This window comes from Poeciliopsis prolifica, unplaced genomic scaffold (assembly GCF_027474105.1).
Source record: "Poeciliopsis prolifica strain line A6 unplaced genomic scaffold, Auburn_PproV2 SCAFFOLD014, whole genome shotgun sequence".
NCBI classification, from domain to species: domain Eukaryota; kingdom Metazoa; phylum Chordata; class Actinopteri; order Cyprinodontiformes; family Poeciliidae; genus Poeciliopsis; species Poeciliopsis prolifica.
In genome coordinates this window covers 244,394-268,401 of record NW_026562389.1, presented here as the reverse complement: position 1 = coordinate 268,401, position 24,008 = coordinate 244,394, and the positions used below count along the sequence as shown (strand labels likewise).

The 24,008-nt window shown below is 39.3% G+C and overlaps 3 protein-coding genes across 6 annotated transcripts; all 3 read right to left on the bottom strand.

Annotated features, from left to right (window-relative positions):
* LOC129366161 (ubiquilin-1-like) lies at positions 1-8,194 on the bottom strand. Its single transcript, XM_055039856.1, has 14 exons — positions 8,077-8,194; positions 7,171-7,957; positions 6,701-6,880; positions 6,272-6,561; positions 6,019-6,161; positions 4,732-4,856; positions 4,356-4,633; positions 4,033-4,200; positions 3,799-3,946; positions 3,521-3,642; positions 3,109-3,192; positions 2,805-2,914; positions 1,872-2,022; positions 1-1,306 (listed from the first exon to the last, which is right to left on the bottom strand). Exons 2-14 carry the CDS (start codon positions 7,814-7,816, stop codon positions 1,163-1,165), a joined length of 2,589 nt encoding a protein of 862 aa, XP_054895831.1. The 5' UTR covers positions 7,817-7,957; positions 8,077-8,194; the 3' UTR covers positions 1-1,162.
* Positions 8,195-8,905: 711 nt separating this feature from the next.
* On the bottom strand, positions 8,906-14,390 carry gkap1 (G kinase anchoring protein 1). Of its 3 annotated transcripts, none has more exons than XM_055039853.1 (12): positions 14,279-14,390; positions 13,715-13,986; positions 12,523-12,681; positions 12,193-12,270; positions 11,612-11,750; positions 11,416-11,438; positions 10,789-10,950; positions 10,559-10,645; positions 10,138-10,201; positions 9,988-10,058; positions 9,825-9,902; positions 8,906-9,392 (listed from the first exon to the last, which is right to left on the bottom strand). In XM_055039853.1, exons 2-12 carry the CDS (start codon positions 13,970-13,972, stop codon positions 9,351-9,353), a joined length of 1,161 nt encoding a protein of 386 aa, XP_054895828.1. In that variant the 5' UTR covers positions 13,973-13,986; positions 14,279-14,390; the 3' UTR covers positions 8,906-9,350. The 3 variants fall into 3 exon arrangements, with proteins under 3 accessions (XP_054895828.1, XP_054895829.1, XP_054895830.1); XM_055039854.1 differs by having other exon boundaries at positions 11,612-11,747; XM_055039855.1 differs by lacking the exon at positions 12,193-12,270 and having other exon boundaries at positions 11,612-11,747.
* A 681-nt stretch (positions 14,391-15,071) lies between these two features.
* On the bottom strand, positions 15,072-23,731 carry LOC129365748 (kinesin-like protein KIF27). Of its 2 annotated transcripts, none has more exons than XM_055039187.1 (15): positions 23,224-23,731; positions 22,701-22,895; positions 20,761-21,773; positions 20,472-20,615; positions 20,170-20,346; positions 19,868-20,073; positions 19,348-19,466; positions 19,093-19,212; positions 18,620-18,807; positions 18,128-18,187; positions 17,837-18,007; positions 17,556-17,741; positions 17,226-17,453; positions 16,312-16,510; positions 15,072-16,218 (listed from the first exon to the last, which is right to left on the bottom strand). In XM_055039187.1, the coding sequence occupies exons 1-15, from the start codon at positions 23,522-23,524 to the stop codon at positions 15,662-15,664; spliced, it is 3,864 nt and encodes a 1,287-aa protein (XP_054895162.1). In that variant the 5' UTR covers positions 23,525-23,731; the 3' UTR covers positions 15,072-15,661. The 2 variants fall into 2 exon arrangements, with proteins under 2 accessions (XP_054895162.1, XP_054895163.1); XM_055039188.1 differs by having other exon boundaries at positions 17,861-18,007.
* Between the last annotated feature and the right edge of the window lie 277 nt (positions 23,732-24,008).

Sequence of the window (24,008 nt, the reverse complement as noted above, 5' to 3'; positions counted from 1 at the left end):
GATTATTTGGAAGATATATGGGCATTTAATTTCAATAAATATATAATTTTAACAACATTGAAATAAATATGTAAAAATAAATTAAAGTTTGGGTGTAGAATAAAGGACACCTCACATCCGGTGCACACAAGAGATCATTACTCATCAGCTTGAGAGTCTTGCACACAGATTTTTAAAAAGTCTCAAAATAATTAGACATTAGAAATTTCGGTGTGTAGAAGGTAGTCAGCAAGTGCAGGACATTAAAATGAACCTGTGACATGTTCAGGACTGGCCATCCAAACAGGTTGGCCCTCAGAGCGGCACCGAAAGTGGAGCAAAGGTTCAAAGAACCTCACAGGAGTCATTACAGCTAAAACACGTCAGACTGTTACGGTGTCCTAACTTTTTTCTCAGCTAGAAAACAAGTTAGTTTTTTGCTTAAAGAGGAAAACTATGTTCATCTTTATTAAGTGCAATTAAATATCTTTGATTCTATTGAAATAAAAATAGCTAATTGTCAACATGTGAACGTTTGTTAAGAACCTGAATGTTTAGATATGTACACCTGCTTTAGTCTGTGATTAACATACATGAACAACCTGCGTGTGTCGGGACACACACTTGTTGTGTTTGAGGTTTAATCTGTTGGACTGTGAAGCTTGTGGGAACATACAGGACATCTGTCTGGGTGTGAGATGGTGACCAGGAGGTAACAAAGCAAAGAGGCACCACTATGTGCCAGACATTCATAATAAATCACCTGCTTTTAAATATTGATGTTGATGTTATGAATCTACTGCATGTAGAGTAGAACTGAAGTAGCAGAGCAGACAAAATGAAAGCCTTTTTTTCTTTCTCCACTACAAACTCCTATTTTTCTGTTGAATAATTCATCTGGTTCCTATCAAACACTCAGTTTGTTTACTAAAATATGAATATGTGGTGTAGATCCCTGCCATAATTCAGTGAAATACAGATACGTTTTGTTATTTTCTCCTGTGAGTTCTGTTTAGTTAGCGCCTGTAATCTACATCTGCACTGTTACTCGATTGCGTTGGTGGATTTGTGTTTCTACCAGTGATTTATCACTACATAGATAGTAGATGACACCCTGTGTATGGCTTACAATTAAATTATTTCTTTTTTTGTAATTCACTTGTTAATAACTGATAATTAATTGTTAAGGACTGAGCAGGTGTAGAGCAGAGGACAGGTCTCCTCCTGAGCTGATGAGGGCCTGAAGGTTTGCCTTTCTGTCTCTGAAGCCCATCGAGTTCAGCTGCTGCAGCTCCTCCTGGAAATCCTCCTCTTCCTCACGACGGACCTGACAGGCAACAAAACCAAAACCATTTGAGGTTCTTGTGACTAAACAATTACAATTTGATTTCTTAACGCAGTCTGAATGTTTAGTGACAAAATGCAAATCTCTAAATCATGAATGCAATTTTACATTTTTGTACATTGTACACAGCGGAGCGGAATGAAAGGAGTTATTTTAACAGGCGATTTGACCATAATCTTTAAGAATTGTTTTGTTATTTTATTATTTCAATTTAAAAATGTTCACAACCAGAACAGGGAAACTGGTTGCATAGTTGAATCATGAAGCTGGTTGGAGCTGATGAATAGAGGTAAATATTGGTCAAACTGGATAAGAACATTCAGGTTGCTCACATGACATCTCATTAAAACATGGTAAAGTTTGTGGTGGTAAACTGAAAAGAGGTCAAAACATTTTGGCAAGACATTGTAGGAACATCCATTTGGCAAATACTAACATTTGGTAACAATAACATTTTGGTTATTTAAAGGGCTTCTGCTTTCTAGTATTACAATTTTACACATAAAAGAGTTAAACAATTTTAGTCACCAGGGAATCAGTGAGTTACCCCATTGCTGGTGTTAGCCAGTGCCTTTAACATCTGATGTACAAACTGCTGCTGCTCTGTCAGTGGCTCATCTTGGTTGTTCAAGTTAGGATCAGATGGGTGCTGAGGAGAACCAGCAAGACCAGAACCAGCACTGGTTCCAGGTTCAGCCCTGCCAAAAAGATACATGGTTGAAAAAGGACATTTCAGTTTCAAACTTTTATGTACTGTATATAATACGTGGTCATTTAAATTAATGAACTACATAAATGAGCTCAGATAAGTAAGTGTAGCTTAGCTTTATAAATTAAATTAATTTTTTTCATTATGAATTGAACATATATTTCTACCTACTTAAGTGGATGTTTTTTGACTTGCAAGTATGCTTTAAGCTTTTCTTACAGAATACAAAAAACATCAGAACAGTGACTTATAACAGGCTCTTACCAACTACTGAAATTCCGATTTTCATACCAACACTATTTAAACATTTTATTTTCAAGGAAAGTAATAAAAATTGTAATCAAATTTTGATTTTCATTGCCTAAAAAAAATTTACAATTTTTTTCCCTCTTGTATCAATGAGGGAAAAAAAGTTGAAATACAAATAAACAAATTAAATGTACAAATTGAAGATGGAGCCTGTCCAGGGTGTACCTCGGCTCTCGCCTGAAACGTTCGCTGGAGATAAGAACCAGCCTCCCTCCCGACCCCACAAGGGACAGGGGTATATAGAAAATGAATGAATGGATGGATGGAATTGAAGATGGAACTTAATTTAATTTAATACTTAGTTTGGAAAACTAGGACTTTTCAAGGTCTAAATCTTGAATTGTTAAATTTGACAATTTTCACTGAAGTTTTGAAGGTTCAGTGAAAACCCTTTTAATGAGACAGCTGTTTACTTTAGTAACTCATCTAGAGCAAATGGAGTGTTTAGACATTTTTGCTCACATGAGGGAGGGAGCCTCTATAGCCAGAGTCTGCAGCCCCTGTTGGATCTGTAACAAAGCCTCCATGGCTCTGGGGTTCAGCATCATGGACAGCAGCTCTCCACTTTGCATCTAGGATTTATTGAATAATAATAAATAACATTTTTGTGTCAGAGATAGCTGTGTGTTGTGTATGGTGTTATGTCAAGACCAAACTCTTTCCATACCACATCTATTTTAGTGATAAATAAATATTAATTACAAAAAAACCTCTGATAAATATGAATAATATAATATCACAATAACCCTAGAGTGAATAAACAAACCTGCTGCAAAAAGAGAGGAATGTGCTGCCTTATGTGCTCCTGCAGCTGAACATTTTCTGAGAGCAAGGGATGGCTCAGCAGCATCTGAAGCAACAGGAAATACATCAGCACTGAAGTTTCTCAGCTTCTCAGGAGGAAGGACTGGTTTAAGGTCGTGGTTAAAAGAGCAATGTGTGAGGATTTAGTGACATCTAGTGGTGAAACTACATGTCGCAGCACGAAGAGGATAAATCTGGAATCACTCATTTTCTTACATAAAGGGTTGCAACTTGTTCTGTAAGTGGTGAATGATAGAACTGGCTTATCCTGAAGTAACAACAGATGATAAATCTTTAAGTAAAAAAACAAAAAGCAATCATAAAGGAGTATTGCTCCTCATCTTGCAGTATATCCAGACCCATACACGCTTCACCTGTGTAGCAAAGTCCGGGTTCTGGCTGAGGCAGTTCAGAACAGAGTTGATGTGCGGCCCAGAGAGCAGGGTCTCCATCAGACCTGGACTGGCTGTGATCTCCTGCAGGAGCGACTGCAGACCTGAAGGCAGCAGCCACATTATGTTCATATATCACATTTCTGATATTTGATATTTAACCTTGTGACAAATGCTCAGGACTGAATTGAGATGATGATTTCCTACAAATCATCCATGCCTTATGAATAAGTTGACTGCATGCATGCATATTTTCTTACCTGCATTAGGGGAACCGGTTCTGGGAGAAGCAGTCAGCTCTCTGAGGGAATCTGTGGAGTCAGTGGACGGAGGTGATGTTGGGCTGGTTTGTCCTCCTGGTCCCTGGTGACCCTCATATGATGTAGTGAATAATGGAAACATTGCTTCCTGAAAGACCAGAGGCACCAGAAGCAAACCTCTGATATAACAGATGAACTGTGTGAAACATCTAATCATGACCTTTGTTGCTTTACCTGAGTCTGTTTAAGATCCTGTTGCTGCATTTTTGCATCATTTGTCTGAAGGACATGCAGAGCAGCATTTGCAGGGTTATCCTGCACCATGGACTCGTTTTCTAAAGCTCCGTCTTCTTTTTGTGTCACCTCTTCTGTCATTTCAGGCTCCCTGGTGAGTTTTTGCACCTGGAGAGGAACAAAGAGAGTTGTGATGTTTGAGGCACACCACAAAAGAAGAACATCTTTCCTCAATCATTTTAGTTATTTAAGTTTAAATGTCAAAGGTACAATAATAGAAATACCACTCACACAACTTGCAAAAAAGAAAAAAAACACTGTACCTCAAACACACACACCTGCTCTATGGCATCTGGGTTGTTCAAAATGTCCTCCACCTCAGAGTTTGTTGTCAGCAGCTGCTGAATTTGAGGATTAGACAGAGAGCCTTGTCCTGTTACCTGAGGGCTGGAGGTGCAGAGGGCGTTGTGCACCAGTGGGCTGGGCAGAACAAAGTGCATCAGTTCTAGGTCACTCGGTAACTGGCTCTCCATTTTACTCCAGGTGGCAGTAAGAAAGATGGATCTGCTGTTTTCCGAGCCAAGACTGTCCAAACCCTCAGCTGAGACAAGATGAAACGAGAAAAAACAGAAGGACTTAAAAACACTGAAGAGCAGAGGGTAGACGACTGGAGAGACATGAATGTTTGACAGGTTTTACCTGAGCAGAGTGGCGAGGTGGGAGTAGGTGTTTGGTTGGGCTCTGGGTCAGGAACAGCTTTTAGCTCTGACTCAACAAGTTCTGAAACTGAATCACTGGAGGTCCGAGCAAATGAAGGTTCAGGCCTGAGAAAGACAAACTGAGTTTATAACTAGTGCTTACACCTGATGTACGCACTGAAAAGCCTGTCTTGTAAATCATTTCAGGGAAACAGTTTTCCAATAAAAGGCTGCTTGTTTGGGGACAAAAACACATTGATAAAAAATCGGATATAAAAAAAGATTTATTGTGGTCTTATTTTCCAGAATGAAAATAAAAATAACATCTCAGTTGTGCTCTGTCAGCCCACAGTCGTCAAATTTCAAACAACAGCATGATGTCTTGAAAAGAATCAGTTTTCCAATTCAGAATCAGAGTGACTCATTTTAAGAGCCTTTTTTGATGTGCTCTTCAAATTTGAATATGTCTGCTTATTTAAAATTTGGTCATGTCCCAAATTCCTTGAATGTAAAAACGGGCTGCATGAAGTCCTATGAGAAAATATCTTGGCCCGCTTCTTAAATCATTATTTAACTGTAACGACATTTCTGAAGAATTAAGAAAACATTTACTGTAAATAAAACTTGTATGACAACAAGAAGTAGGCAAGAGTCTGAAAAAGCCATACATCAAATCTCAATTCAAGAGGATACATCAGTCCAGTATAAAATCCACACAGCATTTGAAAAAAAAAATAACATTCTGACAGTGGGCCCTTGTTAAGTTTGATATTAAGTGCATTCCCACATGATCATTTCCCCAAAATGCATAAATGTTTTGGAGGCGGTGAATTGATTTGGAGCTGCTTCGCGGCTTCAGGACCTGGACTACCTGCTTAATTGATGGCTAATGCCCAGTGTGGCACAACTGCTGATTAGATTTATGGAGTAAATGCTTCTTAGATTTGAAGTAAAGTCCCTTATTTCAAGGATTTGTGTTCACGTCCAGTCAAAAAGATGTTCTGGGTGATGGAGCCAGACAGGCCAGGTTGATAAATTAGTCTAACAAGTCAAGGCTTTTAATGTCTTATGAGCATCAAGCAAAGGAGGAGTCGCCTCCATCCTGCACTGCAACAATAAATTACAGCTGAAACACAGCAGATACCCCATCTTAGCTTATTGACGTCTTTGAAACACTTGTAATTTTTTGTAAAATAGGTACAAATTTCTCATCCTTTATGCATTTCAAAATATTCCTACAAATATAACTTTTCACCACTGATGCACTGATCATCACTGAGCTTCACACCTTCGAATCATGCAGAGGCTGATCGATCCCTTCTGTTCTTTAAGGTGACTCATGAGTTCTGACTCTCTGAGAACCCGCCCGGAGTGGGTCAGCACCAGCTGCTCTGCTGGGACACGCAGCCGCTCTGACAGACACAGTTTCAGCTGTGCGCGCACAAAAACACACACACACACACGCCAAAGCAATGACAGCTTAGTTTGAGGATTGCACTAGACCGTCTGCAAACGACAGAAAGAGTTTCCAGCTTCCTGACCTGTGTGACGGTGCAGTCTCCTCTGATGGTGAACGCTCTGCTCTCCGACATGCTTCTAAGGATAACATGGATTCTGTCTGACCTGAGGGGGCTTTCAGGGTTTACCGGTTTGTCTTTCACCGAGTCCGACATCTCAGATTTGATCGGGCAGAGGACGAGGATAAAAGGCAGACCTGGAGCAGTCGTCTCTGAGTGGAGGAGTGTGTGTGTGTGTGTCTGGATGACTCGGCAGAAGGTTGTGAATATGTGGGCCAGCTGGAACTGCACAGTCAGCGCTGTACGCAGTTTCTCTGTGAATTAGAGACTTTCTCCATGTGAGCAGCATTTTTAAACCCTAATCAACTTAAGACATTTCAAGAGTACCTGAAAATACTTCATAGAAAATAGCAAATATTTTCTGTCAAAAATGTAGCAAAAATTTTAACAAACCATGATCATTTTTACAACAATGCAGCATGTTTTTTACTAGTTGGTCTCCCTGAAAAAGCTTTCTCAACCGGATCTGGTCATCAGAGGCACAGTAGCGGCTAAAAAGTGTGGCAGACAAATCCACTTTTTGAAGTCTGACCTCCAACTCCTTAATATAATCCAGAGCTTCATCAAGTGCACCTGTAAAACCACAAAATAAAATAGCAAAACATACGGTTAGCAACAAGTTTTAATTATATATTTGAAACATTACTTCTGTGAAGATCAATACATGTTGTGAGTCGGAGAATGTATGTATACAGCCATTGACTTAATCTCGCCACAAAATACATAACCACATAATCTCATAATTTCATTATTATGTGATAATAATAATAATAATAATAATAATAATAATAATAATAATAATAATAATGCAAGAGTTATATTTTACTGAAATTATCTTACATGGAAAATATACTATCTTTTACCTGCGGGTGGATGTGTCGTGTAGTCATGGTCCGCAGTAGCATCTTCAGCCTGGCTAGCTTTCTGAGAGAGGACACACTGCCATTTCTTAGCCCTCTCGAAAGCAGACTCTCTCATTGCCGGTGCAGTGAAGTTATTCCAGGCAAACAGGGAAGGAACAGTTCCACTTTTAAGGCGGCTGATGGTGGATCCGCTAACAAAATCCTCCGGTGTGAAGTGGCGGCTACATACGAAAGTGCTCCCCGTCTTTATGCAAAAGTCCGGACCTTCGTCTCTTCGGATCGCCTGGATCCACTCCTCCGTTGGTCCGGGTCCGTAGGGAACGCATGATATGACAGATAAGACTGTTTTCTTGCCCCACATGAAAAACCAGGGACTGAACAAAAACAGACTGAGCCATTTTCCTAGCCTTTTAAAGCTAAAGCTATAGCCACCAGAAGTTGTCATACCCCACATCCGCCCCAACCCCGCGCATGCGCACATCCATCCCAGCCCCGCGCATGCGCACTGCCGCCCGAATCCCACGCATGCGCACAACCGCCCGATCCCCGCGCATGCGCACATCATTCCCGGCCCCGCGCATGCGCACAACCGCCCCGGCCCCGTGGGGCGGGGGTATTGCAGAGTACGTCTGCTTGAGAAGCGCATTCCATACGTTAAGCTTTCGCGGTCAGTTGGGGGAAAAAGGGACAACTGCCATCTGATTTTCTAATAACGAATATGCAGGAAATGCTTTCTTCTACTTTAAGCTCCTCTGATGTTTCAGCCATTCCGTTATATCCATATATTCTACAACAACATGAACACAACGAAAAATTATAAAATTATACGTAAATGGTGAATTAAACGACCAAACCGAAAACATTAAAAACAGCATTTTTTATGAAAAAATGAAAAAAAAACCTCACCTCCATGTTGCCATGCAACAAATATAATCCTTGCTCGCGATCCAGTTCTTAATCTAATGCTTTGATTTTTGGTTACGTCTTTTTTGGGTTAAAATAAGTCCGCAAACTATAGTTACCACTTCAACGTCGTTGTCCATGTTTTTTTTTTTTTTTTTTTTTTTTTACTCTAAATTCAGGTGTGGTAGCGCAGAATTTGAAGGGATTTCGTAGCTGGAATTAGAATGTGTTCGAGTGAAACCTCACCCTCTACGATCGAACCCGTTACACCTACGATTTTAAATCAGCTAGTGTGTGATCTCTCTCTCTCTCTCACGTTTTCAGAATCGGCCGACTTTTCTAAAATTGTGTAGTGTGAACTGGGCTTTAGTACTTAATTTAATTCTTCATGTTTCTCTGGTTTGCCCGTAAAATCTGTAAACCCTGACCTCAAAATCTAACATGACTGCTATTAAAAACTGTATTTTAATAAATTCTTCATGTTACCTTTGTAAATGTGTTAGTCATGTTATAAACTAGAAATGGAAGAGAAATACATTTTTATTTGCTTGCATTGCCACAGTAACAACATTGAGCAGTTGGGATGACTTTCATTTTCATGGAAATAAAAACAGCCACCAGTACTTGTTACAGGTTCACTTTCATTCACTTCAGTTCAAAATAGTTTTTAAAATCTTCACTCAACAGGAAATGGACACCAATGTTTCTCCTGAGTTATCATGTAACAGTGCTCAGTAAGTGCTTCCAGAACAATTTGAGAACCATGGTTTCACAATTTACATTTTGTGTGTGCAAAATATAAAAATACTAATAATAAAAGACACCAAAAATCTCACTGAAAAAGTATTTTATTTTACTTCACAGTGAGCGAGAACAGCCTGCCACCCCCATTAACATACATTTTAATCTGTCAATTTGGCATCAGAACCCATGAAAAGAGGCACACAGCTTTTGGAGCATTGGAGATGCCGCGGCTCTGCAGAGCAACCGTTTCCAAACAGATGCTGAACTCAATTTATTTCAAAAGCAGTAAATAAATGTCACTTGGTTGTTTAATACACCATGCCACATCTGGAGTATATTCTGTGTATTTAAGGGGACATGCAAGCTGACAGTCAGACTATAAAAAGTAAAATAAAAATAAAAGGGGGAAAAATAAAAAAAAATGAAACAAAAAGAGAACCTTAATAATCAGTAGTGCTATTTAATTTGTTCATTTTTCTTCTTTCTGTTCATTTTTTATTCCTCCAGTCCTTTTTTTCTTCCTTCAGAAATCTTCATTGATCCACTTCAGAGCCTTTCTTCCCTTTCTTGTTTCCCTGCAAACCAGAAAAAAAACACATAATTACTTCAGGATGATGGTAGAAATTAGTTTACAAAAATATGCATTTTTCTCCATGATTCAAGCAAAGCATATAAACAAAGAAATCAATACATAAGGAAAAGACAACTGAGGAAACAACATGCACCGTTAACCACTCAGTAGATTTACATTCATGCGAGCCTAAATGTTTCCAGTTTACCTGCAACTTTGCTGCTGGTACACTTGCATTTCCCCAGTGAGCAACAATATGGAGTTTCTGTCTGACTTTTCTAATCTATTACAGATCATACCTAAACAAGCGACTGGACTTTCTAACGACCAGTATGAATTATTACATGTACTAAACTAAGAGCTCAGCTCCTCCTCTTTATTTAAACATATCACCACACGGAGAAGTGCAACAAAACACGATTATCTTTGCCCTCACCTGATGTTTGGGTTGCTCTGATTGGAGCCCTTTAACTTTTGATCTTTCTTGTTCAAGAGCAGCATGTAATAATGTTACCTGAGTAAAAGAACAAGGATATTATTTATGTCTACAGAAATGTAGAACCGTCCAAGACACCGATATTTGTCTCTGCGTGACAAACCTGCGAGGACAGTTCTTCTTTGATGTGCAATAGTTCTTCTACCTGCAGGAGAATCTCTGCTTTGTCTTTCACTACAAAAAGACATTGATCACATCAGAAAACAGGAGGCCGAGCAAGTGGCAGCTGAAGAGTGAAAACTGATGAACTCACTCTCCCCCTGTTGGAGCATCTTAAGAAGTTGGGAATTCCTTGCTTTCACCTCTTTGTATTTTCCCTGTAAAGTTGAGATGTGAGCAGAACAGACGATTAGTGATGAGCTCAAACAGGAGAGACACAAATAAAAGCTCCGCATGTGATATGGTGTAACTATATTCATTTAAATTGGAGTAAAACATGTCCCAATTTATTCCTATATAGTTCAGTATTCAAGATTTCTGTAATGGTTTATTTGGCTCTTCTAAAATCTCTACATAAATAGTAATATTCACAACATGAAACAATTATAAAGCTAATTTGAACCAATCACACAATGTTGTATTAATTTGCTTTTTTGTGTGTTATCTGACGTCTGTGAAAACGTTTTTTTTAGCTCATTCAGAGCAACGACTGTTCAGCTGTTTCCATATCTGACCTCCCACTCTGAAATGGTCTTTTTCAGTTTCTGAACCTCCTGGTCCTTTTTCTCCAGCTCATATTTCAGCTGTTCTGCCCGGGGGTCCTACAAAACAACAACTCAACATTTTACACATGTAGAGCAATATGCATCAAGTTCATCTGAAACATCAAAAACAAATGCATCTTTTCTTAAGGTACATGTGAATTATAAAAAGATGAAACCATGTTAGTGCTTCATGAACTCACCGGTTCATGTTCTGTGGATGTGTTGACTTCTTGTCCCGGGCTGTTCGCAAACTGCTCAAATCTTTTCTCCCTCTGGATGATCCGACTCACATCATCTTCTACTTTGTTGAAAAACCGTTCCTCCTGTCCGATTCCTGGCGCTAAGTTTATCCCTCTGGTTTCCTGGAAATTATGCAAAGATTTGAAGTTCTAAACACTTGGAAACACAATGGTGCAAATAAAGATACACAAGCGTCTGTTTTGTTTATTCATGCTGAGGAAAAGGCTATTTGCTTTGTCGATGCTATATTGTAATAATAAAATGTACATGGAAAAAATGAGTTGCTGCAGAATGAAGTAGCTTATTATGCTGCACAACTAAAATATTCAGTGTCGTCAGGGTTTGAATGGATGGATCCTTTAGACAAACTAAAGTGTCCAAATACATATTTTTCCACATCATTACTTTGTTTTTCTATATTTATTTATAGCTGAGGAAAACAAAAATGCAATACTGTTTCAGACCACGCAATGCAGAAACCCTGTCAAACCAAACTATCTATTTTTTTACATTGATTAAGGGGTTAAAAATGTTGGTGATGGTCAGAAAATCATTGAGGTAAATAAATACAAAATCTTCTTTCTCACCTCTTGTTTTCTATTTGATTGCTCTGCAACAACAAGAAAAAAGAAAACAGACGTTAGTAAAAACCATCATAACACTTTGTGAAAACTTAATCTACTGCATGAATGTTTCTTTTGCACCAAAACGTTAGCTGCAAGTTTAACATAAAAGTACAGCTAAATGAAAAGATTTTGCAAGTGATGAACCATTTCGTCCCACCAGCAGAGCCTTCAGCCTGGAAGTCCTGCAGAGAAACTGTCTTTTTGTCTTTTGCCTGCTGATTTTTCTTTTTGTCCTTCTTCCCGCCACTCTCTTTTCCTCCTCGTGACTTTGGCGAAGCTACGTTTGTGTTGCTCTGCTGACACAAACACATTATTTTCCTCTTATTGATTCATTTTTATGGTTTTCATGCCAGTGATCTGGCGTGTTTATTAGTGTCAGTAGCGATTGATTTAACTCAGTTGAACATAAATCACCAATTATTCATGTCAAAATGATTACCATGTTTTACACGGAAGACAAAGAGGCTATATGCCTAGTAATTGTTGACATACGTTTTTTTTTACTTTACAATTTTAACAGCATTTGCATTAAAATTGACTTATAATACATTCCGTCTAAACAGTGCCTTAAAAAGTATTAATTCTTCTTTACTGTTTTCAGATTCTCCCATGTTCTAACTAAACTTCAGTTTGTTTTAGGAAGCAGTAGTGATACACTTCTCTAGATCTTTAAGCTGTGAAATCTACACTTGTTTCAAGCATTCATCAGTGATTAGTATGTGAATGCAGTTTATGTACCTGTTTCTGTTGCTCATACTCCAGTTTACTTAGAATCAAGGCCTTTTCCAAATCTGCCTCATACAGCTCTGTGGTTATCTACAGAAACACGGAAAACAAGGTTATGTGAACCTGAACTTGGAAAAAAAATAACCTTCTTAGCCCTGATAGAGCAGTTTGTGATGTAAATATTAAGGACAAGTATATTTCATTTAACAAATGTACTCTTTTATTGTAATAAATGGAATTCTTTTAAAAGTGTTCACTGCAGAAGCTTCTCTACTGCTGACTCCAATAAGCCTTTAGTGTGATTCCAAAATCAGGACACAGTCTCAAGTCATTTTCTCTAACCTGTTCGTCTCTCTGTTTCCACTGTTGCCAGCCCTCTGAAGGTAAGCTGTGGTCCACTGATGCTGGGCTAAGGAGCTCGGTGGCTATTCCTGACAGCGTCATGCAGGGCGGAGGGGCACAGGACTTCTGGGGAATCTTCTTGAAGGCCAGATTACGCAGCTAAAGGAAAGACAGACAAAATATTTGTCCAAAATGTTTCAGAAACTGTTGTTTCAATTAATGATAACAAAGCTACCGATCCACATTAGGAAGGGTGGGTCCATAATAACTGCTCGACTAACAGTTGAAGAGTAATAAGTTTGGTGCTTTCTGTAGAAGTAAAATATCACACAGATTAGATCCAAACAGCTGCCAGAGGCTTTCAGCAATATCATCGTAGCAGCAAATGAATGTGGTTCGATATTTCAGATCTCAAATGAATTTGAAATAATCAATTCCCTTGTCCAAAAAAAGAGAAAAAACAGTAGACAAGCTTCTGTTCTTTACTTTTAGACAAGAACGTAGCTTCGCCATTCATTCAATAGAACAAGTATTGAATGTTATTCAAGCAATTTCTAAAGCTGGTAAAAAAAACAATGAAAGAAGTTTCCAAATCCCTGCTGTAGCCTCTTGCTGCAGACGGTGATTGCACAAGTTGAACTTTGATGGAAGGTGTTCAAGGAAGAAAACTTTGAAAAGAAAAGAAAAACACGGAGGGCGCGGAATAAAGTTTTTCAGAGAGAACACAAAGTTCATCACCCAAGTTAAGGTATTATTGGCGTTTACCTATAAACAAACCACTTATGTCCCAGAATTAAGTAGGAAAGATGTGGATTTTTTTTTTCTTTTTAAACAACTCGATGTTTAATTAAATCTCCTAACTTCATTTCATAGGACTGTTGGTCTTTGTGTTGTGATTTAAATATGTGGTGACAATTTAACTGGTGCTACATATACAAAAACAAACAAAACAAAAAACAAAAAAACAGAATGAACGTAATTTTCCTAAACATTTGCTTGGAGAACTCTTATTGTTTTGCTTTCAGCTAATTAGAGTGGAGGTCATGTTTTCAGGCATGAGTACACCTGCCTGTGGCTGCAGAGCAGTTTCAGTTCCGGTTAAATGAAACAAAGATGGAGCAGTCAGACGCTCTGCTCTGTAGCAGATTAATAAACAGAAAAAAATGAGGGCATGGCCAGCAGACTGCCTCACCTCGTTCGCCTCACTCTGCTGCTGCTCCTTCTTCTTCTTCTTCTTGTCTTTCTTCTTCTCGCCACCCTGACCACCTTTACCCCCTGATCCGGTCGTTGCCCCTGATTTCCCCTGTCTGGACTTCCCGGAGGAGTCCCTCCCGCGTTTGGCGTTGGACTTCCCCGGCTCGGAGGCTTCCGAGTCCGAATCTGAGTCAATCTGGAGCAGGGCGAACCGGGAGGCGGTGGTGGGGACGGTGATCATTGCAGACGATGCCATCACGTAACGGGAAACTAAAAATCACAAGAAATGGTCCCATTGAAAATCACCATTAACATGGAGTAGTTCCGTATATTGTGGAACGATGTTTATACAGTCCTGAAAAATATCCGCCTGAATGTGTATTCCTAGTGAAAATTAAAACTGCAGCAATTTTCTTCCAACTCTGCCGAGAGTAACAATCTGCTGATGGAAGCAGCAACGATACAACCGGGCTAGCAGGTTTTTGTTAGCGTACTAACAAGTGTAAAAAGTCGACATAACCTTCACACGCTCAGGCGAAGCCTTTGTTTGTGTCACACTCACAGATCTGTGTAGCGGAGACAGCGACGACAAGAGAAGTTGACTAAAAGTACTTCTTTCTGCGTCTTGAGGGAACTGAGCTGCAGTTGGTTGTGCTACTAGCGATTGTCCAACTCGGTACGGAAGCCCGGTCGTTCAAAACAGCGCGAAACTACATTTCAACTGGCGCTGGCCTCCTCCATCCGCTGCGACCTTAAAATCTTAGTGTTTCCTGAGACATTGGCTGATTAAAAATACTAACAATGAAAGAAATAAAATGTTGTAACAATAACATTGTAAGAAATTGTACCAGTTGTGTGCATGTTGTTAGTCTGTCCCCCAAAAGACAAACAAAAAGACATTTGAGACTGAAATTAAATATAACAGGCTGAAGGTAAATCCAGATACTTAGTATTATTTACAAATTCAATGAATTCTGGAGGTATGCTTTCTCCAAGATTTTTTTAAAAAAGGCAGATCTGTCACTTGTAATCATCCAATGGAAATTTCTAAAAGGCTGACAGCTGTCAAAGTCCAATAAGCTGTGAAAATCGAACCAGTGGTGAGTCTCTATGCTGTCCATCACAGGGTGACATAGAGACACACATGACAGACAAGCATGCAACACATACACACACAGCTATGGACAATTTATTAACCCAATGCTTTTTGGAATATGGAATTAAGTCAGAATACCCAGAAAGAACCAATGCATGCATAGGGAGAATCTGCAAAGTGAAAAGACCCCATAAAAGATAAAACAGTCCATTGTGATTCTTACATATTTTAATAAGTTAGTACAAAATAAAAGGTCAACATAAATACATAAGTTTTCATTAGGAATGCATAAAAAGAAGAACTAATTATATAGTGAAACTAAGGGAAAACATATAGTGTGTGGTAAGTATGAGACTTTTAACTGTATAAATACAAGGCAATAATATCAGAAGTATAATCTGAAAAGTGCTGAGCTTTGCCTCGTTAACTTAATTTAACACATTTACAAAACATGTTTCACATTTAGCATTTAAATCCAGCTTTGGACAAGAGCATATAATTATGACTCCCAAATAATGCAAAAGAACAAATCCTCCTTCTAAAATGTAGTGCATTACAATATTTAATTATTTTCAATATTTGGAAATTTATTGTAACAAATAATTCAAAACAAAAATTTTTACGTTCATATAAAATCAACCCAAACACATTAAATTACATTTTTTAGATTACAAATTTTTATCATTTTGAATGTTTTATGATCTCACTTGAAAATTGTAAAATCTGACCAAAAAATGAACAACATATTTAGTGCATTTTGTTTTAAATCAGTCATCAACAAAATAGGACCTTTAATATTATCCACTCAAAATCTGCCACAGACATTAGCAGACAGAAAATAAAGCAGAATCACGTGTTTCTGGGCACTTCTATAGAGTCCTCCATCATTGACTCAGAGCTTGAATTAACCACAGATTGGTGTCTCCTAGTGGCAGCACCAAGGATCTGCAGGTCTGCTGCATGAATCTCCCTCAGCTCCCTGCGACACAGTTTGACGGGTGTCATTTCTAAACTAACCTCAGGCTGACCTCTTGTATACCTTTCATGGGACTTTGTGAGTGCCTGTCTGTGTTCAGAAATTTTTGTCTTTGGGAGTACTTGGACGACAGAAAGTGATGGCTTGACTGGTTTAACTTCTATTTCCTCTGTATATATTTTTGTGTATGTGGTGGAAACGTGTGTCGTCTCTCCCTCCTCCTCGTTCACACTCAAAGGTAAATGAGTGCCCTGCCTTTCTCTGCTCTCCTGTGTATGTGAGGACTGACTGTCATTGTGGGGAGCATCACTTAGAAGTTCTTTTAGCTTCTTCTTCAGCTGCCGGCTGGAGCTTTTGTAGAAAAACAACTCTTTCTCCAGATGCTGGACTCTGTCTTGTATGGCTTGTTGTGCCTCTCCTGACATCCCCTCTAAATAACCAGGAACACATGAATGATACAGAAGGAAACATGAATGAATCAGTAAAATTCACATAAAATGTCACCAATATTCTGGATCCTCACCTTTAAGTTCCTGTAGTAGCAGCCGGACATTGTTTTGGTGATCTCTGTGTTGCAGGGTGAGCCTGCGGTCTGCGTCCAGAGCAAAACGCTGCATGGCGGCCTCCATCTCCCTAAGTGCTGCTTCCTGCTCGCCGGCATGAAGCTCCAGCTCTTCACACTGCAAATGTAGACGACGCTCTGCCTCTCGAAGACAAACAACCTGGAGTTGTTGACGACAGCGATGGTTTAGCACAACAAAGCAAAGGACAGAATGAATGAATATAAATTCGAAGCATGAAAGAAACACACCGCACAAACAGACTGGGACAATAACAGCATGCTGTAAGCACAGTCCAGAAAAGTTAAACCATGTCTTAAATCTGTCCAGAATCAGAATTATAGGCATTAAACATCTCAACACACAGTTAAGGAGTGACTTAAAAGGCTCTTAAAGACTCCAGCTGCAGTCTGCAACTTTTGATTCTCCCCATGACCTTGAAATAGGCTTTACATCACAATCCTATTTAAAATGCAGTAATCTCTGATACTTGTAGCTCTTTTATTAAAAAAAAAAAAGTTTTTTCTTTCCACTAAACTTTCCAATAGTGTCAGTGTATACAGTGCTCTGTGAACAGCCAGTTTCTTTAGGAATGACCTTTTGTGACATATTCTCCTTATGGATGCAGTGAGAGATTGACTGTCAAGTCAGCATATGGATTTTCATCTGCTGTACGCTATAATCATCAAAATTAGCAGAAATAAACACAATTTATGTTTTTACTTTTATTACTGAAATAATTTCAAAATATATAATATTTTATTTTAGTGAGATGCAAGGTGTGAAGCAGCCATGTTGGAGGAAATTTAGCCCAGTGTATGCCTTAAATATTTCATATGTAAAGATAATTAAATATATGATGATAGCTTCCTCTTGCCTTGTTGAAGTATTTGATCAACAGCTCTATGGCCTCAGGTAATGAGAGCTTCTTCAGCTTCCTGGTAATGTCACAGTGCTGAGCGGGTTCTGTGTCTTTGGACTCGAGCAGAGGCGAGTTTCCGTCCAACAGGTGATTCTGCCGCTCCTGGATGGAGTTGTTTTTAAATTCAAGAGCTGCATCTAGAGCCTCAACAGCTTCCTCCAGCTGGAGGAGGGAATGCTCCTCCTATACAACAAGCATAAATCAAACAAATGAAAAATAATGTAAGGAGCTTAGAGAAAATGTTACTGAAGTGTTCCCGAAAAATCAAAACATGAGATGTCTTACCTCCACAGAGAGCACTCTGTGGTCCCTCAGCTGGGCTTCCAGAGTGTCTCTTTTCATTTTCAGCATATCTCTCTCTTTCTCCAGCTCCCTGACTGTAACTCCTCTGGTCTTTCTCATGCTACTCTGAAGCTGCTCTTCCACAGACTCCAACTGAACAGACACTTGCAGCAAGTCCCGACTCAAAGCCTGGAAGTCAGAGAACACGTTTAAAAATAAAACAATTCCAGCTTTCAAAACGGACTTTTACAAATGGATGGTGCTGGAAGCAGAGGCTGGAAGACCTGACTGGACTGTAGCATCTTGACCTGGAGTTTGTTTTTCTGTTGGACACAGGCCTCTCTGTGCTGCAGCACCTCCACTTTCCTCTTTAGCTCCTCTCCCAGCTCCTGCAGCTCTGCTCTCTTATGAATGGCCCGTTCCTCTTCTTCCTCAATCCAACTACTGTCATGAAGCTACATTAAGAAAATGCAAGGGCGAAAACAAGAAAGATGACAAAAGAAGATAAACTTCTGCTTTGTCTTACAAGAAGATAATTGTGTCTAAGAACAAATAATGTCTGTTTAATACTTCACCATTCTGCTTGTTTCCATGGGAAAGTTTTCCAGAACAAATGAGCTCTTTAAACCTTGTCCCTGAACACAAGAATGCAAAATACTTCACTTAAGAAAGAAAAATGATGATTGTTACACCACGATGCAATGATGGCCTGCAAAAATTAAGTGGTTTTGTGATTTAAATTATGAGAAACTGAAATTTTTGGTTAATAAAACAAACCATAAAACTCTTAAATGCCTAATGACTAATTACTTAAAAATACAGATAAAAAAATCTAATAAAAGTTATTCTCATCAACAGAAAAAATGCAGTGTCTTTTAATTTAATATTATTTTTCTGACCTAATTAATGTTCTGAAATGATGTTTGATTATCTTAAAAATCCACATTAACTTTAGTTCTTAAGGAATTTTCCCCAATTATTTGGACAGGAATGGGTATATTTAAATTAAATGAAATTCTTTTCCACCATGAACATGGTAACATTTTGCTTTTTAGACTTGTTCTGACCCTGTTCTGATGGGGTTTTCTGCTGCTGGTCTCGTCCAGCTCCCTCAGGCTGCTCTGAAGCCTGGCTCTCTCCAGCCTCATGCTCTGCAGGCTGTGGTAGACCTCGGCTCGGATCTGCTGGCTCTGCATGGACAGTCTCTCCAACACATTTCCCGTTTCACCTCTGTCCACTGCTTGGATTTTTCTTTCTGTTGGTAAGAAACAACTGTCGATTTTCAGATTTATGTCATTAAAAAAATTGTTAACTTATAAATCTATTTAAACATGTTTAGTTTTCATAATTTTCTTTCAAAACAATGTAATTGACATCATGCTCATCTTATTTACTTCCTGAGAGTGTATCTGAGTCAGTGTTAACCTTGAAGTACTAATCAAACCTTTGAAGACTAATAAAGCCCAGATGGGTTCAATTCCAAACCTGTTAGAACCTTTTGTTCAGTTTCTCTACAAAAAAAAAAAACATGTTAACTCACCAGTTTTGTCAAGTTCTTTGATGAGCTCCTCCTTTAAGCGCATGCTGACCTTCAGTTCATGGATTCTTCTTTCAACAGTGTTGGCTCGCCTTACCTTCTTCACAGGGTTTTCTTTTATGTCTGATAAGTTGGAAAAAGAAACAACTTCTGGGTACAGTTTATGTCAATGGGATAATTAAGGAGAGAAATTAGAAATGAGAGAATGGCAACTGTGTAAACTGAATGCATGTAAAATAGTGAACATATAAAGAGTACCTTTGACCAAATAAGACTCTGGTACTGCTGTGCTACCATCACACATTTCCAGTCTAGTGCTTTTGGGTTTCTGTAGTAGTCTCTTTTCCCAGCTTGTCCAGGTTCGATTTAAGGGAAGCCTATTATAACAAAATAATATTAATGGAAAATTCAGATTTTCCATTAAAACCGTTTATACTACGGTTTTTTAGAGAAAACCGTAGACGAAATTGTCACGTAAAACATGTTGAAAGTAAAATTCCATTAAAGTGGCCAAAAATATCACTGTTGGCCAGTAGATCTTTAATTGAGTGCAATAGAGAGTTATATGATCCACAATTTTGTTCATCCAAGCAGGGACCCAGTGTGTTTGCAATGTTTACACACACTTATATTGCGATACTAATTCTATCAAACAACAATTCACCCTTTTTTCTTACTGGAAAAAAAGAGTATTAATAACACTCTCACTCCTAGGAATAGTAACTATTATTATTTATATGGTAAACTGTATAAAAAGATCTAGAGTAAAGGCTCTCACCTAAATTCTTTCCTGCATGAAAGTTTTTCCATTTCTGTCTCCTCCTCATGATTATTTTGAATTTTTTCCTTGCTTTCGGCCTGCTGTGTAATGAATGGACAGTAGACCTCATCTTTTTCCTCGATCTCAGCCAGAAGGACATGACCACGCATCCTAAAAGCTGTCATCACCCTCTCCAGCGAATAGGTGGGTGGACTGGAGTGAATCTACAAACACATCAAATCAAACAAAAATATATATAGACATGGAGCCTGCAACAGATAAAACACACACCCATATCCATTTAGGATTAAATGTCATACCTTTCTGGATGGCCTGTGTAGCAAGGTGTGCGTGACTAGAGGGACACTCTGGGGTCTTGTGTATGAGTTCCCAGAAGGCCTTGCTTCTTTGGTTTCCCCTGGAGTCATCTCACGAACAGCCACGAGGCTGCTGCGAAGGCGATCGATCAGAATCTGCTGACTCACCAGTTGTTCAGTCTGAAAATTAATATCAAAATATGTATGCAGATGAAAATGTTTTATTGTCAAAATAATTTTTTGACAATAAAAAAATCTTTGAAACACAAGAAGGCAGGGCATTGAACACTGTTAATTTTTCTCACCTGTATTCGAGAATGTTCCTTCTCTTCCTCTGAAGCTAAAACTTGGTTCCTTTTCTCTTCAAGCAGTTTCTCAACTTCTCTTTGAATATGCCTCAATTCTTCATCTTTTTGCTCCAGAAGTTGCTCTTTTTCTTGGAGTGCTTCCTATGGAAAGAGAAAACAGACTTTGCATTTATTACTTTAAGGAGTGGATTATTAATAAAATATTACATTATTATTACAACATTACAATTATAATGCACATGCACACTTTAAATGTAACTAAACCAATTCCTTTTTTTTCTTTTACCTGACACTGGAAGAGTTCTTCTCTCAGGTCTAAAGCGGCTACATGGACCTGGTGGTCTCCAAACCCCTCTGAACAGTCTATACTACCTGTATGATGTGACTGGTTGACAGCTGCCAGTCTCTCCTGCCATTCTTGCAGTCTCTCCCTGAACATAACACTTGGAAATGCTTTGAATATATCTGCAAGCAAAGATGCTGCTTCCTTTGCCAAGAACAGATACTGTGCAGCCGTGTCTTGGTTCAGCCTCTTATCCAGTGTGGATGCTGTAATATGAGGGGGTTGTTTCAAACCATCCCCATCTCCACCTCCACCCCTTGTTTTCTCCCTTTCCATCTCCTTCATGTCCTTCTCCTTCTCCTTCAGAAGCTCTCTCAGTGTCTGAACTTCATACTCCAGCTCCTCCAATCGAGACTCGGTGGGTTGGCAGGTTTTAGGATCTGATTTAACATCTGTTAGAGAGAGAGCTGGTCCTGGACAGTTGTGGATGTGACGGGCCTTGGATGCGAACTGAAGAACATTCAAAGTCTCCGCAATGAAGTGGTGGGACGGGCTCACACAGGCCACCATCACTGTGTGGGCGTTGCCTCCCAGTGAGTCCCGGAGGAGTCGCGTGATCTTGGCATCACGGTACGGTACATGCGGACTGCTGCAGCTGTTGCCGCGACGACTTCGCCCACGGTCAGAGAGGGCGCGAATAACATTGCCAAGGGCGAGCAGGCCAGTGTTGATGAGTGCAGACTCTTTGAATTGAGCTCCAGTGTTTCCAGTTTTGCTAGCCCGTTCTGAGCCTGCTAGGTCCACCAGGCAGAGTTTGGACGAGCGCACAGTCTTTACGGATGGGTTCTTGTTGCTGTGAGAACGGATGTGGACCTGAAGAGTGAGGATCACATGAGAGCGACTGGACTGCTCATTCATTCCCGTTGCACCAGTGTGACGCAGGGCGTTTCCCATCTCCAAAGCACTGAGCAGCTCTTCAGCTGATGTGACAACCATCTCTCTGGCACCAATCACAACTGAAAACAGAGTCAAAACAAGAAGATGAGACGGTTTTAACTAATGAGACTTTGAACAGAAGGTTATAGAATAAAGGCATTACTGACAGAAAGAACTGTCTACCTTCTACTGCTAAAATAAAAACAAAGCACGCCCAGGTCTTTACCAGGCTGCAAAATTAGTTACATTTCATTATATGAAAATATACAACAAATCAATCAATAAAACAATGTGTTTTGTAGGAGGGTGGGAAGGGAAACACATTTAAACAAACCTATGCAGTAAATGGCTAAACAGCAGAGCAATTAAAATAATTTAATAAATATAATTTCAAAACAATAAACCAAAAAAATGAAAAGATTATGGCAAAACACCAAATGTACCCCATGATTTAATAGCTTGTAGACGTGTGTTTAGAGCAACAATTTTAAGCAGATGTCTTCTGAAAACGGTATCAGTCTCTCTGATCACTGACGAAAACTTTTCAGCTACTCTTAGTTTACACATTGCTTCGATTCATTGCTATAAAAATTCATGACTGCACAGACTGCATTGGATTCTCTGCGGGTGTATTTCATTGTCCAGCTTTATGACGAGGGTTTGGTAAACCTTCAGCAGATGACAGATTACCTTTAACATTCAGCAAGTGACGCCTATAAAAACCCAATTCCCTTGGGTTTTTGTCTCTTTCCTCACTGATATTCTGTTAACAAACACTCATTGTCTCCTAAATTTCTGTTTTTAAAATCACAGTATGTAAATCTTTTGTGTGTTTTTGTTAACTGGCTGTTGAATTTAAACAATTTTACAACCAGATAAAAGTCGGCTTAATTCATGTCGATACACACAAAATCTTTGAACCAAACGAGTCTGTCATCTCTTCTTTCCATGAATGCATTCATCTTTTTGCCATATTTAAATGTCAGTTTTTTTTGTTGTTTTTTTACCCGTGTTCCCCTTTTCATCATCTCTGATGAGAAGCTCTTTATGATTGGTGTTTATGTCCAACAGGTCCCGCAGTTCCTCTCTGTACAGCTCCATATATGAAACCCGCACTGTTGCCTCAATGCCATCATCGTCCTTCCTCTTTGCCAACAACAAAAACACATCCTGAGCGACACAGTCAATGATTCCTCCTTCATCTGCAAGAAGGTTTCAAAATATAGACAAAGATTTAATTAGAACATTTAACCTGAAAGAATGAGAAATATGACTCAGTTTTTTGTTGTTTTTTTGTTAAAGTGATAATCATAAAAACACATACAGGCTATATCCTACTCATTAAAAAATGATCAGAAAGTTAATTTTATTTCAGTCAAAATGTTCTTTTTTCATTCCACACAAGTATATATCTCAAGTTTGTACTCAGAGCTGATACTCTTAAACTTAAGCATACAAAGCACTATGCTTAATACATTTATATTAAGTTTCTCTTTCAATTGAAATAAATCGACTTTTTTAATAACTTGCCTTTGCTCCCCCCGCCCAGTGTGTACGTCTTGCCAGAGCCAGTCTGTCCGTAACAAAACACGGTAGCGTTGTATCCGTCCAGCAGAGACTCCACCAGGGGCTGGACGCAAGACTCGTACACTTCATCCTGGCTGGCGGTCGGTCCGAACGCGTGGTCGAAGGAGAAGAGGCGGTCCGAGCCGAGCCTCACCTGCCCGGAGCCCGAGGGGTCCACCCGGACGCACACTTGGTGCTGATGGAGGAGCTCTTTGCGGAGCAGGGGACGGATACGGACCGCCACCCGGACACAGACCTCACTCATGAGGCCGTAATACACCAATTAATTTACACAAACTTATTTTGTTTTCCCTCACATCTAACCTCTGAGATGATTCAAAACTCTGGTTTCGAAATAGTTCATTGCTAATTCACTGTCACGCGAAGAAAAACAAATTTAACATAGCCCGTATTTAACTCTCGTGCTCGTTTTCTCTGTAGTTTCTGGTAACTTCACCTCTAAAGGTTTGTTGTCGATTTGGGTTGCCCGGGCGACCGACGCCACTGTGACGTAGCAGCCAAAAACCGGAAGAGGCGTTCAAAGTCGGCACTGGACAGCTGCCGCGAGGGCAACGGCGCCATCTACTGAATATAATACTGAATTTACTAATTTCATAAAACTAGCCTAAATAAATAAGTAATAAATAAATCTTTTGGAATTCTAAAAAAAAATTGTGGTAGAAGAGCCAGAAGTGTTTTGGCTGATGACTTCAGGTTTCAACAAAGGACACAGGTCATGAGATACAGGT

Bases quoted from the DNA above. Each gene is read 5' to 3' on its own strand.
- LOC129365748 (XM_055039187.1), bottom strand. From the start codon at position 23,524: ATGAGTGAGGTCTGTGTCCGGGTGGCGGTCCGTATCCGTCCCCTGCTC. The intron at 20,074-20,169 runs GTATGACATTTA...ATGTGTTTGTAG, and splicing joins TACACAGGCCATCCAGAAAG to ATTCACTCCAGTCCACCCAC. The intron at 17,742-17,836 runs GTCTTCCAGCCT...TCTGACTTCCAG, and splicing joins AGATGCTACAGTCCAGTCAG to GCTTTGAGTCGGGACTTGCT.
- gkap1 (XM_055039853.1), bottom strand. From the start codon at position 13,972: ATGGCATCGTCTGCAATGATCACCGTCCCCACCACCGCCTCCCGGTTC. The intron at 11,751-12,192 runs GTACATAAACTG...TGTTTGTGTCAG, and splicing joins AGTATGAGCAACAGAAACAG to CAGAGCAACACAAACGTAGC. The intron at 10,951-11,415 runs GTGAGAAAGAAG...CATAATTTCCAG, and splicing joins AATCAAATAGAAAACAAGAG to GAAACCAGAGGGATAAACTT.
- LOC129366161 (XM_055039856.1), bottom strand. From the start codon at position 7,816: ATGCGCTTCTCAAGCAGACGTACTCTGCAATACCCCCGCCCCACGGGG. The intron at 4,857-6,018 runs GTGTGAAGCTCA...TGTCTTTCTCAG, and splicing joins AGCCTCTGCATGATTCGAAG to GCCTGAACCTTCATTTGCTC. The intron at 2,023-2,804 runs GTGAGCAAAAAT...TCTTTTTGGCAG, and splicing joins ATAGAGGCTCCCTCCCTCAT to GGCTGAACCTGGAACCAGTG.